This window comes from Gobius niger (genome assembly GCF_951799975.1).
Source record: "Gobius niger genome assembly, chromosome: 13".
In the NCBI taxonomy this organism is placed as follows: domain Eukaryota; kingdom Metazoa; phylum Chordata; class Actinopteri; order Gobiiformes; family Gobiidae; genus Gobius; species Gobius niger.
This window is the reverse complement of record NC_136864.1, coordinates 12,749,259-12,765,068: the sequence shown is the minus strand read 5'-3', so window position 1 is coordinate 12,765,068 and position 15,810 is coordinate 12,749,259. Positions and strand designations below refer to the sequence as shown.

The following is a 15,810-nucleotide window of genomic DNA, read 5'->3' as shown; positions in this document are numbered from 1 at the left end:
AAAGTGCGCTCCTACTGTCACGCTATCATCTCCGTTTTGATGCACAAGATCGGGCCCAGTATCTTTTGACATTGCAGAAGCTTTTTGACACAATACCACAACGAATGGGCACTGTAATCAAAGCTAAAGGCGCCACAACACAATATTAGAGCGTGTGACTTTAATTTTTTTGGGTCAGACAGTGTAATTGCAGATAGGAGTAACTGTCTTGAATATTGTGATAAATATCATTGTTTGCTAACACATTCTTTTGTGTTAGGCTGTTATCGATAAAATGTGTAAATCTACGAGTACTAAATACTGTGGATTTTTACGAAAGGAATTTGCAACGATTATGATACATTGTTCCACCCTGTAAGCTGCTCTGTCATGTGTTACCTGGAAGGATCCCAGCCCGAGCTCAAAGACCAGCCTCTCTCTCTTGCTGACGTCTTCAGGGGAGAAGGCGAACACAGTGTAGTGGATCCCGAACAGAGGGATGAGGAGCAGCGTGGAGCGGGCCAGGCGCCTGGAACACACGCATACACACAAAAAACAAACAGACACACAATAGAGACACAACACAGACGTCAGAGCGACCGTAAAACGCAATCAGCTCCTCTCTCAATCGGGCGGCCATCTTGTTTTATCAACAACTTACTGATGCAACACTGTGACACGCTCAGCATCTGTTTGAGTGTTTGAGTATCTAGCTATGACGCCAAAAAAATAAAGATAGATCTAGATAAATTTAAATGACTCAAATGCAGAATATTAATCAAAATTTCACTTGTTCTTTGTCCGACCTGTTCCTAGATGCCTGTTATTTCAAATAATCAGTTGTTGCCAATGGGAATGAAATTGCACCTGTCCTATAGTCCTATATATATTGTCAGTGCTGGGAAGAATACTTTGAAATTAGATTTAGTTACAGAATACTGAATACTTGCCTGTAAATATGTTTTGTAATGTATTCCTTTCTTTGTCAGTGCACTCTATTTTGAATACTTGGAATACTTTCACAGTACTTTGCTTTATATTATCTACAAATGTGGTGTATATATGATGGAAAAAATGTATTTATTTGCATTATGTTTATGTGTAAATATAGCTCAGGCTCACGCCCCACATGTTATGGACTTATTTACCACTAATAAAGAGGCAAAAGAGCACTTTGCTGATGCACAATGGGAATGCAGCAGAGATTACTAAGCTTGTCCTTGGTTATTTAGATATTGTCTCTCTCGATGTCAAGCAATATGAAGCTAAAATTCAATGATTGAGTACCACAATGTATTCTAAATACCTGTATTTTATGTTTACTTTTAGTGGAGTATTCATTACTTCAGCAAAAGTACCTCTATATTGATAAAATAATGTCATAATACTGTATTCTAATTACATTCATCCTGTTTAATTGCTTTAATTGACTAAATACAGAATCTGAGTCACATTGTTTGTTTTTTATAATAATTGTACGTCTTTTTACGCACTCAGTATGAAACTCTTCAGTAAACCTACTTAAAGACTAGATCACACAAAACAGAAGCAGCAAAAGCAGAATTTTTGTCACAGACTTTAAAACAGTGACACGGCAAAATGTAAACACAGACACAGGACAAAGACACAACACCGCACACATCACACACACACAACATTGTAACACTGATGTAGTTCAGTTAAACCCAGCGCTCTTCAGGGGAATATGATCTGTCTCCACTATATGCAAAGAATTTTAACATGTCTCCCGAAACTAATCTTGTCTCGAATATAGACAAATCAACATGAGCCACAAATCATGCAAATTGTAAAAATGGCAAATGATGATCAATCCTTTATTGTCCGCAGTTTTAGAGCCTGGATGGTGTTTATGATGAACTATTTTAATCCTCCAGCCAGGTGATACTGACCATTAGCCCTCGACATCTGGAGAATGGTCTCCGGGCGCCTGCCTAATGCGGCCGCCCGCTGCTCCTACAGGTGGCCCCAGCGGCATTGAAGGATGGGTCAAATAGCAGCAAGTTGTTTTTTCAATTATAATCATTTCTTCAATAATATAATTTCCTATACTAGTCTGAGATGTAATGAAAAGGAAACACAGTTATTGGATCTAGTTTTGTCTATACCTGAGAGCTTCGTACAGCAGAGTGTAAGCTATTTTCAATACATGTAACAATAGTAATTTAGCAGAGCGGTGCAACAGGCTGCATGTGTCCAGACTGACTTTTTAAGAACAAAAGGAGTGGGTGAGTGGAGGCAGGCTGCCACACAGACACACATGCGTGTGCACACACACTTACAGTGTGACGGCGGATAACTCTGACATCCTGCACGAATGCTGCACAGCCTGAGGCTCACTGAAGCATTTCTGAGCACAGCTGCTACACCGCACAAAGACAACACAACACACAGGACACTCTTTAGGACAGACACACTCGGCACTACGCACACGGCTACCAACAGGGGGCAGTCTAAGGGTGTGTGGGCAGTGGGACAGAGGAGCGGGACAAAAGCTGTGATGGGACAGGTTAATGTGACTTTTTAACAGGACATCTTCATGACGGGAGAACATCCCACACACTATTGTGGTATCGGCCCTTCAAGCCCTGTACAGGGTTTACCTCAGACACATGTAAAGAGGTGTCCCGCAGGTAGAGCAAGTGGAAGGTTTTTCCCTCTTAAGTGAATGAGGTCAGGGCCAGCCCAGTCTCACTTTGTGCTTGCCCAAAACCCAAAAGGGTTTGCTAAAGATTTGAAGCAACATGAGAAGAGCGCACTAGTTCACATCATTGTCTATAAATCAAAACGTGTTACTATTCTTCTTATTCTGTTATTAACGCTCAGAATTTATGTCAAATTGAATGTTGACATACAGGTGGTTCCTTTGAGTTACTGGCTTATGTTTTGGGTGATAATACATTACTGCAGTATGTAATAAATGAACAGTTTAACTCAAATAGGAACAAAGAGACGGGACAAACACAGAGTTAAATGTGTGAGCGATACTTACAGGTAAATGCTTGATTCATTCCCTCCGATGTCAGGAGACTGCAGCTTCTGGACCAGGATGATGATGATACCAATAAACAGCACAAAATTAATCTGAAAAACAGACGACAATCGTTTGTCTTTATTAATCATACAGGTCCCAAAAATATACAACAAATAAAAAAATAAACAAAGACGAGACATAATACCATAATTGAAGCAACGACAGGTCCCTTTATCACCCACCAGAGGGCAGTGTGCTCATTCGTATCCCAGCATCTGTGTGAGAGGAAGCCCAACAAAGCCTTTAGTTTCCCTCAATGACAACAGCTTTTTATCAAGGATGTTTTGAAAATTATAATAGACTCACCCATAATCATGGAAGTGGAGCCTCAGCACAGCCCACACAGTCACACAGATGGTGGGGGTCCCTGTTAGAAAAACAATTAATATTTATTACTAATTATTAAAAAATGGCAACAGATGTGATCATAAAACACATTTTTATTTATCAAAATGTCTGTGATGTCTCTAAAGAAACAAATGAGGACATCTGTTTTCTATTAATCACTCGAGATGAAATGAAATATACTGATTGATGCAGAAAAAGTATAATCTCTATTATGAAAGAACTTACCCCACCCCACAAGGGTGTACCAGTAAAAGTAACGCCGCTCAGGGAAGAAAGTCTCCACCAGCAAAGTGAACAGATACAGACCCTCGATAAAGAGCCAGAAATAGTTGGACATGACGCAGTAATGGAAGAAAACCATCACTGCTTTGCACGCAACCTGCAAAAACACATAGAAAGATGTTATTTTATGTTTATGGGCAAAGTATTTACCATGTGATGTCTGTGGGCACTAGATAAAACATGGAGCTGCTGGGTCATTGTTGTAAAATGCCAAAGCAGTAAACGTCATGTCACACATGGCCCGAACACAGAGCACAGGCTGTGGTCACAGGTGGACGGGGCACGACAATGTACACAATGTAATGACCGTAACATGTCAGCGGTGAAGATATAACTGCAATGCCCTGTATCTTTGACAGTGATGTCAAATGCTATGATCAACCAATCACAGCTGTGATCTCAGTTATGTCCCGCCCACATCACATTGATGAGCTGTCAATGTTTTGTTATAGGGTCACAATGAGCATTGATATGCTAATAGCCCTGGGAGAAGGCTTCAACTGGCCTCGCAAAGCCATTAGCATAGCTAATTATTTATCATGGCTGCTTAACAACAGTGAGCAATGCGCTGTTACACACAAAGGCTAAGAGCTTGTTTTGCATCTATAATCAAGGCGTATTAGTCATCCAACACTGTGTCTGCATTGTGTGAAAAATCACATGTGATTGAAGTTCACTCAAAGGTGCATCAGAAACAAGAAGGACTGCGGACAAGTGTGTGTCCCTGACCTTCCTGCCTCACACTGGGCAAATCGAATATTACAGTCACGCTTCCCTGACGAGAATCTGCCTCCACTTCAATTAAACCCACTCATAACAAATATTAACACCAGGCAATTGACCAATGGTCTTCACCATAAACTATATATTTGCCTGCACGTATCAACAGCATTGGTAAATCTGTTCATTTGTGTGAACAGTGAATGTAAAAGTGGTGCTTCATACAGTGTGGGTGAAGCAGTGTTCGTCGTCCTCCTGTGGGAACAGCACTCCGTCCTTTATGAAGACGGATATGGCCCTGAGGATGAACGACACAAACAGGTTCATGTGGATGAAGTTCCTGGTGCAGTGGAGCTTCCTGAAAAACAAAACAGACTCCAGTCAATCACACATAGCAAATCACGCTCCTACATTAATCATAGGTTTATATCAGTCTTTTTTGGGACAGCTTTGACTCAATGGTTAGAATGGTCATCCAAAGATATTACTCCCTGTATTCTATAGAGTAAGACGGTCTGGGGCTGCTCCATAAAGACCTGATTTCTTTGTCTAAATGGAGCACACTGAATCCTGTATTTAATCATTCAAAAATGGTGGCAGCTGATATTTAGTTTTATTCATTTGTTTGCTTCTATTTTTTTCTGTAAGTCTTTTCTTTAAAACTAAAAGACGTTTTTGTGCCCTGTTTTGTTTCTTTCTTGTGTCTTTGTGTCTCACCTGAACCTGCAGAGTATGACCATGGCAGTGGTCAGTGACACCAGGGACGTGCTGTAGCCCACAGTGTACAGCGCTTTGACCGAGGCGTAGAACATGTCCTGTAGGAGGCGACAGTCGCGTTAGTCACTGATATAAACTCCTGGAGATGAAGCCAATGCAGTAAATAAACTTACGTGTTTAGTAATATTTTCGAAAAAGAAGCAGACGTCCACGTAGTGAGGGTAAGGTTCGGACCAACCGTACTCTGTGCAGTTACGGCTGATTTTTCCCATTTCTGACAAAAAACAAGAACGCAAACCGGGTTTAGGGTTAGTTCACTGATTACGTTTGTTGTGGACTTTTCAGCAACTGGCAAACTTTAGCGCACCTTTCATGATTTCCTTTTATAGAATTTTAGACAATTTAATAGAAATGCACCGATCCAGCTTTTTTGCTACCGATGCTGATACTGGGGTTTGAGTATCTACTGATATCCAATATTTACCAATAACAACTTTCTTAAAAGTGGCTTTCTCTGAGTGAAAAATTGAACTGACTCTTTTCTCCAGTTTATTATCATGATGCTACAGATCAATTATCAGTTATATCTATTGAAAAAACTCTTGGATAAACATTTAACAAGGATCACTGGACTTTTCTACAAATATCCTTGGGTAATGACAGGATTTAGGCTACATTGATATAAACAACTCACATTAAGTGATCTGATCATTACAAATATGTTTGATCAGTTATTTCATAAACTAAAACACAAACACTAACATTTTATTAGGCCACACTAGGTATTTCTGTCATTGTTTCTGGCCCAGCCTTGATTTGTTATCGCTAGCATTAGCATTCACCCCCTAGCTTTAGCATGCTGTTTCACGCAGCGATCAAAAATACATTTGCAGAGATTAAGTAAGTAAGCAAACTGTATTTGTATATCTCTTTTCACAGAAACAAAGTCACAAAGTGCTTCACAGTAAAACAGATAATAATGGCTTACGAACTCAGTGATTGAATACAGTAGAGTTGGGGAAATTCTACAGCTACCATGGAGATCCGCCATCTTTGCAGCTGTTAGCATACATTTCCATAGACCAACATTAGCTATAAACAGCATAAAAGTGGAGAAAATAGCCGTGGAACAACTCCGTTAGCTGCTGAGTTACTGCTGGTAAATACATCTAACACACTGTGGTGTCCAAGTGTTTTAATGTGAACAATAACTTCTGTATTTTAACTTTTAAAATCTCAATTAGTTTACAATTGCTGCTAATCCCATAATGCTTAGCGATATGAGATCACATTCCCGAACTCTGAAAGTTGTGCTTTTAGAGCGATGAGAGCCAAAAGTGGTATTGGTTCAAAATCGGATAGTTGAAGCCAATACCCGATATTGTATTTTTTCCAGTATCAGCTCCGATATCCGATACCAGTGTTGGATTTGTGCATCCCTACAAACTAAGGTAAACATTATGTATATTTAAAGTAATTTTCAACTGCAGTTGCAGTTTTCAACCACAAAATGGTATTAGTTATACAGTGTCTTTGTGGTAAAACCTGTGCTTGAGTCTATAGACGATAACTTTTACTGATTTCTACTGTAAATTACCCGTTGTTTTCAGACTAGTCTCGATAAATCAGATCAATCATTGCAGCCCGGGCACATAGGATTTGATAAGAGTTGCTTTCCTCACCATCTTCCGGGGTCATGAAGTCGTGGAAGAGCTCGGGACAGTTGACGACCACCACCTCGCCCACATTCGCCGCCTGCCAACACGTCAGGTTGTCCCACATCCACGGACACACTGCGGGGAAGCCGGAAAACAGCAGTCTCGATCAGTATTTTCAGCATTTAGTTTAGGGAAAGATTCACTCGTGGGACTTGTTTTTTTCTTGTGATGCAATTGCAAGAAATCCAAATTGTAAACTGCGATTTGAGGATTTATGGCAGGAGCTGAAACTTTTGGATCAAAGCGTTATTTAACAGACTTTACATTTCTAAACCCAGTCATTAACCACCATATCCTTCAGTGCTAGATCGACGGTAAAGATTTCACTCACTCTGCTGCTATGTTCAGTACAAAACCTCATGGAAAATATAAAGAAGGAAAAAGGAGGAGCAGCTCAAAAGATCTCATGGGTTCATAGCGTTGCCAACGGTTACAGAATATTACAGAAAACTATTGTCAAGGGTAAGATTAGCAATTAGTATATAGTTTATTTATGCTGAAGCGCCCAGCCCTGGGTGCTAAATGATACGGGGCGAATATGGCCTACTTACTGCTGCTTTGATGTGGCTATTGTGCGCAGGGCTTAAGTGATATCCTATGCAGCGCCATGGCAACCAGTGCACAATGTAAATCAGTGCAATCCATTTGTCTGTCAATCTCAGCTGTTGGAGAGACACTTCAGACCACCATCTTATACAATGCATGCAAATGCCTCGTCTCCAAGTGTAGGCTGCGCTCTGGCTCAATACTAAGTTATTATTATTGCCATCTGATTGCAATCAAAAAGGGCCATTTCAGTAATAAAAATAAAGAATGATTTCAAACATTTCAAACAGAAGAATTTTTAAATAATGTTACTTTACCTCTTACCTGAACCAAGCACATTTTCCCCAGTTTAGCTTTACGTAAATCTAAAAGCTTAAGGGAAAAATAGCAATGAAAACGTGGATGGAAAACGCAACAACAATGTGGCGAAAACAGCAACAAAAAAATTACAAAAGAGTGACAAAACTGTACAAAAACACATAGAAAACATGACAAAAACGCGGCTCTCCATGGTAACTGAAAAAGCAACAAAAACCCGGCAAAACCTGACAAAAAAGTGAAACAAAAATTGGACAAAAACGCAACAGAAAAAGTGACAAAAACGTTGCTAAAAGAAGCCAAAAAAGCAAAAAAAGCAACAACAATTTACAAAAAATTGACACAATAATATGACAAAAACGCAACGAAAAAACGTGACTAAAACGCGCCAAAAAATAAAAAATAGCAATGAAAACGTGGATGGAAACGCAACAACAATGTGGCGAAAACGCATCAAAACAGCAACAAAAAATGACAAAAGAGTGACAAAACTGTACAAAAACACATAAAAAAAACATGACAAAACACGGCTACATCATTACAAAACTTTTGTAGGTCTTAGCTTTCAAATGAGGCATTACACTGTTGCTCTCCAGTTGAGAAGCTTTTAGATAAATGCACTGCTCATTGATAAACTAGCATTTTTGACGTTACTATTTGTATAATTGTGAGCAAGCTTTCACAATAGGAGAAACAAAAGTGATATTCAATTACTGTCTTGGGATAGTGTGATAGTTTACTAAAACATTTCAACAAAATTAGGAGACGTGTGACTTAACACTCACTGCATTGAAACATCATATTCAACAAACGTTCATAAGGAAAAGACATTATATTTTACAAGTCTAAGTCACATTTGGGTAAGTTTTAGGGGTAGTGTGTGCGTCAGGACCCCTGTAATATCATGTGTCTCCTTTTCGAGGCGTGACTTGCCGTTTTCACATCTCAACACTCGCTATCTTGTGTCTCTTCCTCTTGGTCACCTCCCCCGATCCTTTGGCATCCTCCACCACTTCATATTATTCCCGTCTGATTTTATCGCCCGCGCAAAAGGCAGCCAGCAGCGCTCGCCCCTCGCGCTCACACACTCTGTCGCTCCCTGCATGCTGAGATTTCTCCAACATGTGCCCCATTATGCATGTATTTTGGGCCGTATGGATATTCCTGGAAGTGTGCGTTGCCCTTTCTTCAAACCCGCTCCTTCTAATCTGTTTTGCCTCTGTCTGGTGAGCCGGACACGCGCCAATTACCTTCTTAAAGGCCAAATCACAGCCAAATGAGGCGCACTGAGCTGCAGAGGTAACCAAGCCTAATAAAGCACTCTGTCTGCATCACCGCCTGTGACACACACGATCCAGCTATACCGTCTCCACTGGGATGAAAAAGCACGTACAGCATCGGCACACACGGCATGAGGACAGGAAGAGAATACGACTGTGAAGAATGGTGTTGATTTTTCCTCATAAGTTCACGCGTATCTGACCGGAGGAGTGGATTTATTTTTATTTATTTATTTCTATCATATGAGTCATAGCCTGCAACATCAGCGGAATACAAATGAGAAGTAAACAGTTCTTGGTTCTGCTGTGAAGCCCTCCATTTGACGAGTGCATTGTTTTCTTCAGCCGGACAGATTGCGGTGCCAATTACGAATCTGGTTCTACAAAGCAAGGAAAGTACGAAAGCTTTAATGGCTGGGTATTGTCATGATGTGGGTGTAAACGCTTTGGGCAAATTAACAAAGCGGGGCTCAAAAACTGCAGAAAACACAGACAACTACATGATAGAGGCTGCGTGTTCTCCTCATGGGGCTGGGGCTCTAACTCATCCCCAAAAGTGAATGTGAGAGTCAGTGGTTGTCTCTTTGTCAGCATCATCTTTCCTGTCCAAGGCCCATCGTTACAAGAGAAGAAGAAAAATGACCTAAAGCCACAGTGCATACATTTCCACCCCCGATACCGGTACTTTAACGATGCTTGGTTTACGATACCGATATCTGAACAATACCTATACTATAATATATGTAAAATCTAAACCCTTATTCACCCTGTCGCAGACTCCCAGAAGTCGAAAGATATTTTTGCTAATCCAGAGTGCCTCGGCTCCTCCTTTCTCTTGAAAAAGTTACCTGGCCCACGAGTCTGAGCACCTGGTTTGTAGCTTTATAATAACAATAAGAATAATAATGCATCGGTTTTATTGTGCTTTTCTGGACACTCAAACACGCTTTACATGGCATCACTCATTCACTGCATACTTGATGGTGGTAATTAACATGATCTTCCCCTCTAATAATGTTAATTTGTTGTTTAAAAGACCATTTCTTTTGAATTTGTCTCATTTATCTAAGCTGAAACAGCAAAGTCGCCTAACTTCCTTTCATGCTTTCCCTGGACCAACAGGCATCAAACCCAGATATTTGAAGATATTTGAACAATACCATATGGTAATGCTTAACAGTACTCAGCCCTAGTAAATTGTCGTTACAAAATAAAATACAAGCAATCAGATGAACTGCTAAGCTCTTCCCAGGAGATGGTGAAAGACTGTTGTGGAGCGGAGGGAGCTGCAGGAGGAAGTGGAAGGAGGAGGAGGTGTATCTGACCAGTGCAGGACACCACGCTCTGAAACAGGGACAAACCCAGGAGGCGGTGCACCGTCGCCATGGAGATACTGCTGGTTTCCATTTCACTAAATGTAGTCAAACATCAGATTTGACTAGTCTTTGTTCCACTAGCTTTATCCTGACGACCCATTGCACTGCTCTGACATAAACTATGTGTTTAATTGCTCAGATAGCAATGTATAACCTGGAATGTGACCTCCAAATCTTGAGCAAAGATTTTGATCAAGGTGTAGCATCTTAGGCAGTTGCAAATTTCACAATATAAAGCCCAACACAATTTAATCAAACTTTCCCTAATTGTTCAACAAAACTAAATCTGGCTTTCAATAAACTAAAAATGGAACATATCAGTCCAACATGGCAGATGCAGAACTCTCCTTGATGCACAGCTTGGAAGACCTGACGGCGTATCAATAAACGGCATCTATTTCCTCGATTTCTTTCTCTGAATTAACTTTTGACTCATTGATTTACTTTTGAAATAATACGCATTTGCACCGTCGACTTTCTTAGGCCTTTTTATTTACAAGCTAAATCCAGCTAGAGAGTGATTACTGCAGCAGACAGCAAATCATTATGTTGCAATTTCACACGGCTCACGAATAAACGGCGGGTCACTGTGGCCCAATTATAACGTAATAACAAACAAATGGCGGAACGCGCGTTTGAGAAAGAGGCTCTGGATGAATTGAAAACTAAATCGAATAGCGTTACTGACGTTCCCCTCGGCGGTGGCTTATTTTTTTTTTTACCCTCAGCATTTCTGCAAAGTCGGCATTTTTATTTCCCCAGCAGAGGCTTCCTGTCAGCAGAAAGTGAGAGAGAGTTTATCTAAAGGACCAGAATGAGACAAGCATTAGTTAAAAAGGCTGCGATGGCTCATAATAATTGAAGCGACTTGAAGCAAAACATAACTTTTCAGAAAGTAATGAGGCAAATGGGACAAAAGTTGAAGGAAGACTTCAGCTAATTATTTCATGTGGCCATGTTTTGGTTGGCATTTAGCGCTGATGTGATGAATATGTGATAATTCAATTGAGGATTGTGTATAATATACGCATTAGTAGCGATGTAGCGCTGTCATGTTTGAGTGACAAATAATAATGATAAATTTTACAATTTTTGACAAAAAGGCCCATTCTTCAAGCAGTACAAAGCAACTCATGCCCCTAGAGGCCATAAGCGCCACTGCAGGTGTAGTAGCATGTTACAGTTTTATACTTATTAATTGTCTGGGAGAGTAAATACTACGCTGACAGAGAAGACAAAGGGAGAGAGGGATATTGTACATCCAATTACATTTTTTTCACACTGTAAATACTGTTTAAGTGATGCTAGCCCGCAGTTAGCTTTGCGAGTTAGCCTGTTAGCGTCTTCTTCGTGATTCCATTAGTGTGTATTGGTGGCTCCAATTGGCTCCAGTTGCCATTGTGGTTTTCTGGACAGAGACACCAGGGGGAGATGAAAGACCCCCCCAATCATCCCATTAACACTTGTATTACTCCCAGAGGGACTACGGGAAGGATTTATTAAGGTTAACAAGTTACTTAGTACTGCTTTAATTGCGCTGTCTGATATTGCCATGCCCATTTTCGACATTTAAGTTCACAAAACAACATCCTTCGCAAACAACAAAATCACCAGAGCCCATGAGGAACAAAACCTGCAAACCAACTGGTCAGGACTTCTACAAACAAACATAAGGCTTCTTTCATGATTCACATTTTAGTCTTTCTGAAATGTTAAGTCTCCTGAAAATGCTTAAAATGCATTCGATACAGGGCCCGCACTTGCACCTTCTTTTCGTAGCACGTTACAGACTTTCATTTCTTCCGCTCTGCTTTCTATGTTCCCGCACTTCTGGTGTTTGTCAGTGGCGAGGCGTGAGTCACAGAGTGGTTTGGGGCAGCGGGGGGCTCTGCGGCTCCTAATGAAAATCACAGCAGCGTGGACAAGAAAATAATGGTTTCCAGGATTCCCATACCGAGTTTCCAGTTTTATACGTCTAGGGGATATAGTAAAAAAAAAAAAAAGAGAGAGGAAAAAAAGTGATGAAAAGTGGCTTGGTGTGAATCTGTAGGAAGGCATTTGGCTGGAGAACAGTCATTGGATGCTCGCCGAAGTCACTGCCACTTGGACCAAGAAGAAGAAGAAAAACAAAAAAACAATTTCATTTATCCCTGTCACTAAGGCTTGACCTCCTTTGGGATTTACATGAAAAAGTAAAAGGTTTAACCATGTAGGTATAGAGTCAGTGGCGCAAGCTGAAAAGTAGCAACAAAGTTTTCTTTTTGTTTAGGTTACTCTAACATATTTAATCATCTCCGCAGTTCTTGTACTTTAGTCCATTGACAAGACATGTCACCTAACTTGACTTTATAATGTGTTAAGATGTAAATAGAGGTTGGCACTGCATGACATGTGTATTGTAAAGGTCCTATACATACGGTTCTCATATTGTGTTGGAATCCCTTGGGCCAGAGTGACAAGTCAAATAATTGAATCTGTAGCAAAATATTGTGTTTTCACTCAAATTATTATTGATTTAAGCACGAAACAAGCCTGTCAAGCTGAAATCATTTCAACACACTATAGGCCTGATCTTGTGTTTCCAAACTGTAGACTAGACTTTTGCGCAGACGGGGGGCGCTCTGTGTAAACTTCAGCTTCATACCTGGTGCAGTAAGTGGCTATACAGACTTGCACACCGATGTTACAGCTGGAATATCATCTGGATGCTACGGACTGGAATATTTTCCGCTACTGTGAGGTGTGTGTAGGGAGCATGTTCTCTCTCTAGAGACATGGACAGTGTTTAACCTGTTACTACCCCCTGATCAGGGAGTTAGGGTTTGGGTTAGGATCAGAAGTTCTGATTAGGGTTAGGAACAGCAAATGTGATGCAAGATGTGTTCCACACTCACAGATCTGACACACAGTCATACCAGTCAATATGCTTTGGAATTTGGATATGCATAATTGCTAACTCTAATCCTAAACCTAACCCTAAACTGGCAGGTAACAGGTCAACGTTTTGTCCTGCATGCGAGGAGGGCAAAGAGGAAGAAGCAAGTGCTCGATGTAGTCTGCGTTGGCAGCACACCACGCCTCCACTGACCCCTTTTTTTCCTAAGCGACTCCCTCAGGCTAATGGCAAAAGCACTGGTGCACCGTTGTTTGTACACAAGATACCAAGTTTGTTTTGAGCAACGCTGTCGATCAGGCCCAATGTCTTTTTGTAATTTTTCAGGAGAATCGCTTCCTACTGTGTCCAGTAAGGCATAATGATCAAATTACTGTATGTTCAAACCTGTTCACAAATTGCAGTGGCACAAAGGAGAAAATGCAACCCCAATCCCTCAAAGAATTTCATGATAAAGTAACGGTTCAGCCACAGTGCCAGAGCCAGAGGACGCGGTGGGTACAGTAGGTGGCTGCATGTCAAATTATGCACGGAGAGATGGGAGAACAAACACAATTGGGCACGCATGTCCACGGCGGGGGAGATTCACACCGACCTAAATCGAGGTCGTCGCTGGGGTCGTGCTCAGCGATCGTCTCCATGCACTTCTCATGTTCACGCTTGATGATACAGTGCTCGGGCTCAGGCGCCACCTGGAAGAGAGGCACAGAGGAGCATTAGTCATGAGAGATTATGAACCGTGGGATCAGAATATGAGCTTATACTGTACAGATGCGCATGGAGACAGCTACAGGAACAGTAACTTTATTCATTTACTATTGGTTAATGTGCGGACTGTGGACAATCTGGGAGAATCGTGGACAAGGACTGAGCAAGAACAGCATTATTCCCCTCATATTGCACGATCGCAACCTTATTTATTGATAATGTTAAACATAAACATGCCTTTTAGTGAAACCTCAACTTAAACAACAAAGGAATGCTTTCCACTGCAAAGTCATCATCGATTAGTCCAAAATCAAAACCATGTGCTGCTATACCGCCAGTGTGAATTTCGTCAGCTAAAATATAATGTATGTATTTTTTTGCTTACTAGATGAAAATGAAAATAAGGAACTAAAAACATCTGAACTTTTACTGACACTGTTTAAAAGAGTCTCATGCCAAAGAAACAGGTCTGTGCTTTTTACATCTGGAGACATTGTGATTAGATATGTTGGAACATAATCATGTGAATGTGAAGTTAACCATATAAATTTCGTATTTAGTTTGTTCGTTTTTAAATTTCCATCTCTGAAAACTAGACTAAAACACACACAAAATCAGGATCTTGCAAAAGCTAAGTTACACTTGTGTCAAAACTAAATTAAAATATGTTGTAAAAATGAACACAGCGGGTTTTAGATTGGCTTTAGTGTACAACTGTCGATTGAAACGTGCCAAGCCAATGACTGCAATCAGCCATGGATTTAAATACAATTTGATTACAATGTGATTAACTGCACAGCCCGAACAAAATGACAGTAAGTGGGTGCACTCTCTCTACACACTACTACAACAACTATCCAACAGCTACAGCCACGCAAAACTCACCCTCCCATCATTGTATGGTCCTTATTGTACTAACGAAAAGCTGAATTAAGATATGATAAGATAATCCTTTATTGATCTCACAACAGAGAAATTCACTTGTTACAATCGGCATTCAATAAGATCACTCAGGAAATCACTCCGAAGGACCTCAGTCTCCTCAGAAAGTGGAGGCGACTTTGGCCATTGTTGTACAGGTCATTTAGTGGTGCTAGGCTAGCGCATGTCTATGGTAACTAGTAGCCTGCATTAAAAACCTCTTCAAAATCATCGGGTCGTCCTCCAAACGTTGCCATATCTGATTTGTAGAAAGCTCCTTTGTGAATTCCACGTTCAGTAATGCAGCGGCAGGTAAACAAACTACTGTAGATCCGGTAACCTAGCAGATCACTCTGCCGCTGTAGCTTACAGCCAGGAAGCTGATGCTGCTCAAATTTAAGTTCTTTTAAATGCAAAATGGTTATAATAAAAGAAAAAAAATCAGTCAACACAGACATTTCTATGGCTAGTCTGGTGTTATAAGTGATTTGCCTCAGGTGCGCTGTGCTTGGGTCAGACTGTTTTTAATGCAGGCTACTAGTTACCATAGACATGCGCTAGCCTAGCACTAGCCTAGTTCCACTAAAAATATAAGGACTGCATGAAAAAAAAAAAAACAATCTCCAGAAATCAACAACACTCTGGATAACTAGGAAATGAGGCCCTATGTAAGTCACGCATTCAATTCCTGTTGTTTTGTGTGGGAGCTGCCTGGGGTGCATATGAAAAACAAAAACCTCACTTAAACAGCAGTGATTTTGCCACCAGTTTACTGACCCTTTCTATGTAATTCTTAAAACCAGTTATTTTTGTGGTTTTGTGTAATCCTCTACTCCCAAAAGAAAATCGGGTTTAACTATTCAGATAGTATATATAAGCTTCTTCCATCCTGGTGGTGGGTTAGTGCTTACAGCTTCCTTGAGGCCTCTTCACTCTCAGCGTTGATGGGTGT

At 40.7% G+C, this 15,810-nt stretch overlaps 1 protein-coding gene across 8 annotated transcripts in view; it reads right to left on the bottom strand.

Annotated features, from left to right (window-relative positions):
* The window catches only part of adcyap1r1a (adenylate cyclase activating polypeptide 1a (pituitary) receptor type I), a 33,837-nt gene that overhangs the window by 2,756 nt on the left and 15,271 nt on the right, over nt 1-15,810 (bottom strand). For 2 of the 8 annotated variants that reach the window (XM_079569791.1, XM_079569793.1), the window contains exons 3-13: nt 13,826-13,921; nt 6,781-6,895; nt 5,272-5,372; nt 5,099-5,196; nt 4,607-4,739; nt 3,605-3,758; nt 3,338-3,398; nt 3,177-3,246; nt 2,990-3,081; nt 2,280-2,360; nt 379-508 (exon numbers count right to left, since the gene is read on the bottom strand). In XM_079569791.1, coding sequence (XP_079425917.1) covers nt 379-508; nt 2,280-2,360; nt 2,990-3,081; nt 3,177-3,246; nt 3,338-3,398; nt 3,605-3,758; nt 4,607-4,739; nt 5,099-5,196; nt 5,272-5,372; nt 6,781-6,895; nt 13,826-13,921 — 1,131 coding nt within the window. Of the gene's footprint in view, nt 1-378; nt 509-2,279; nt 2,361-2,989; nt 3,082-3,176; nt 3,247-3,337; nt 3,399-3,604; nt 3,759-4,606; nt 4,740-5,098; nt 5,197-5,271; nt 5,373-6,780; nt 6,896-13,824; nt 13,922-15,810 lie in introns of all 8 variants that reach the window. The other 6 variants (XM_079569792.1, XM_079569794.1, XM_079569795.1 and 3 more) reach the window with 3 other exon arrangements.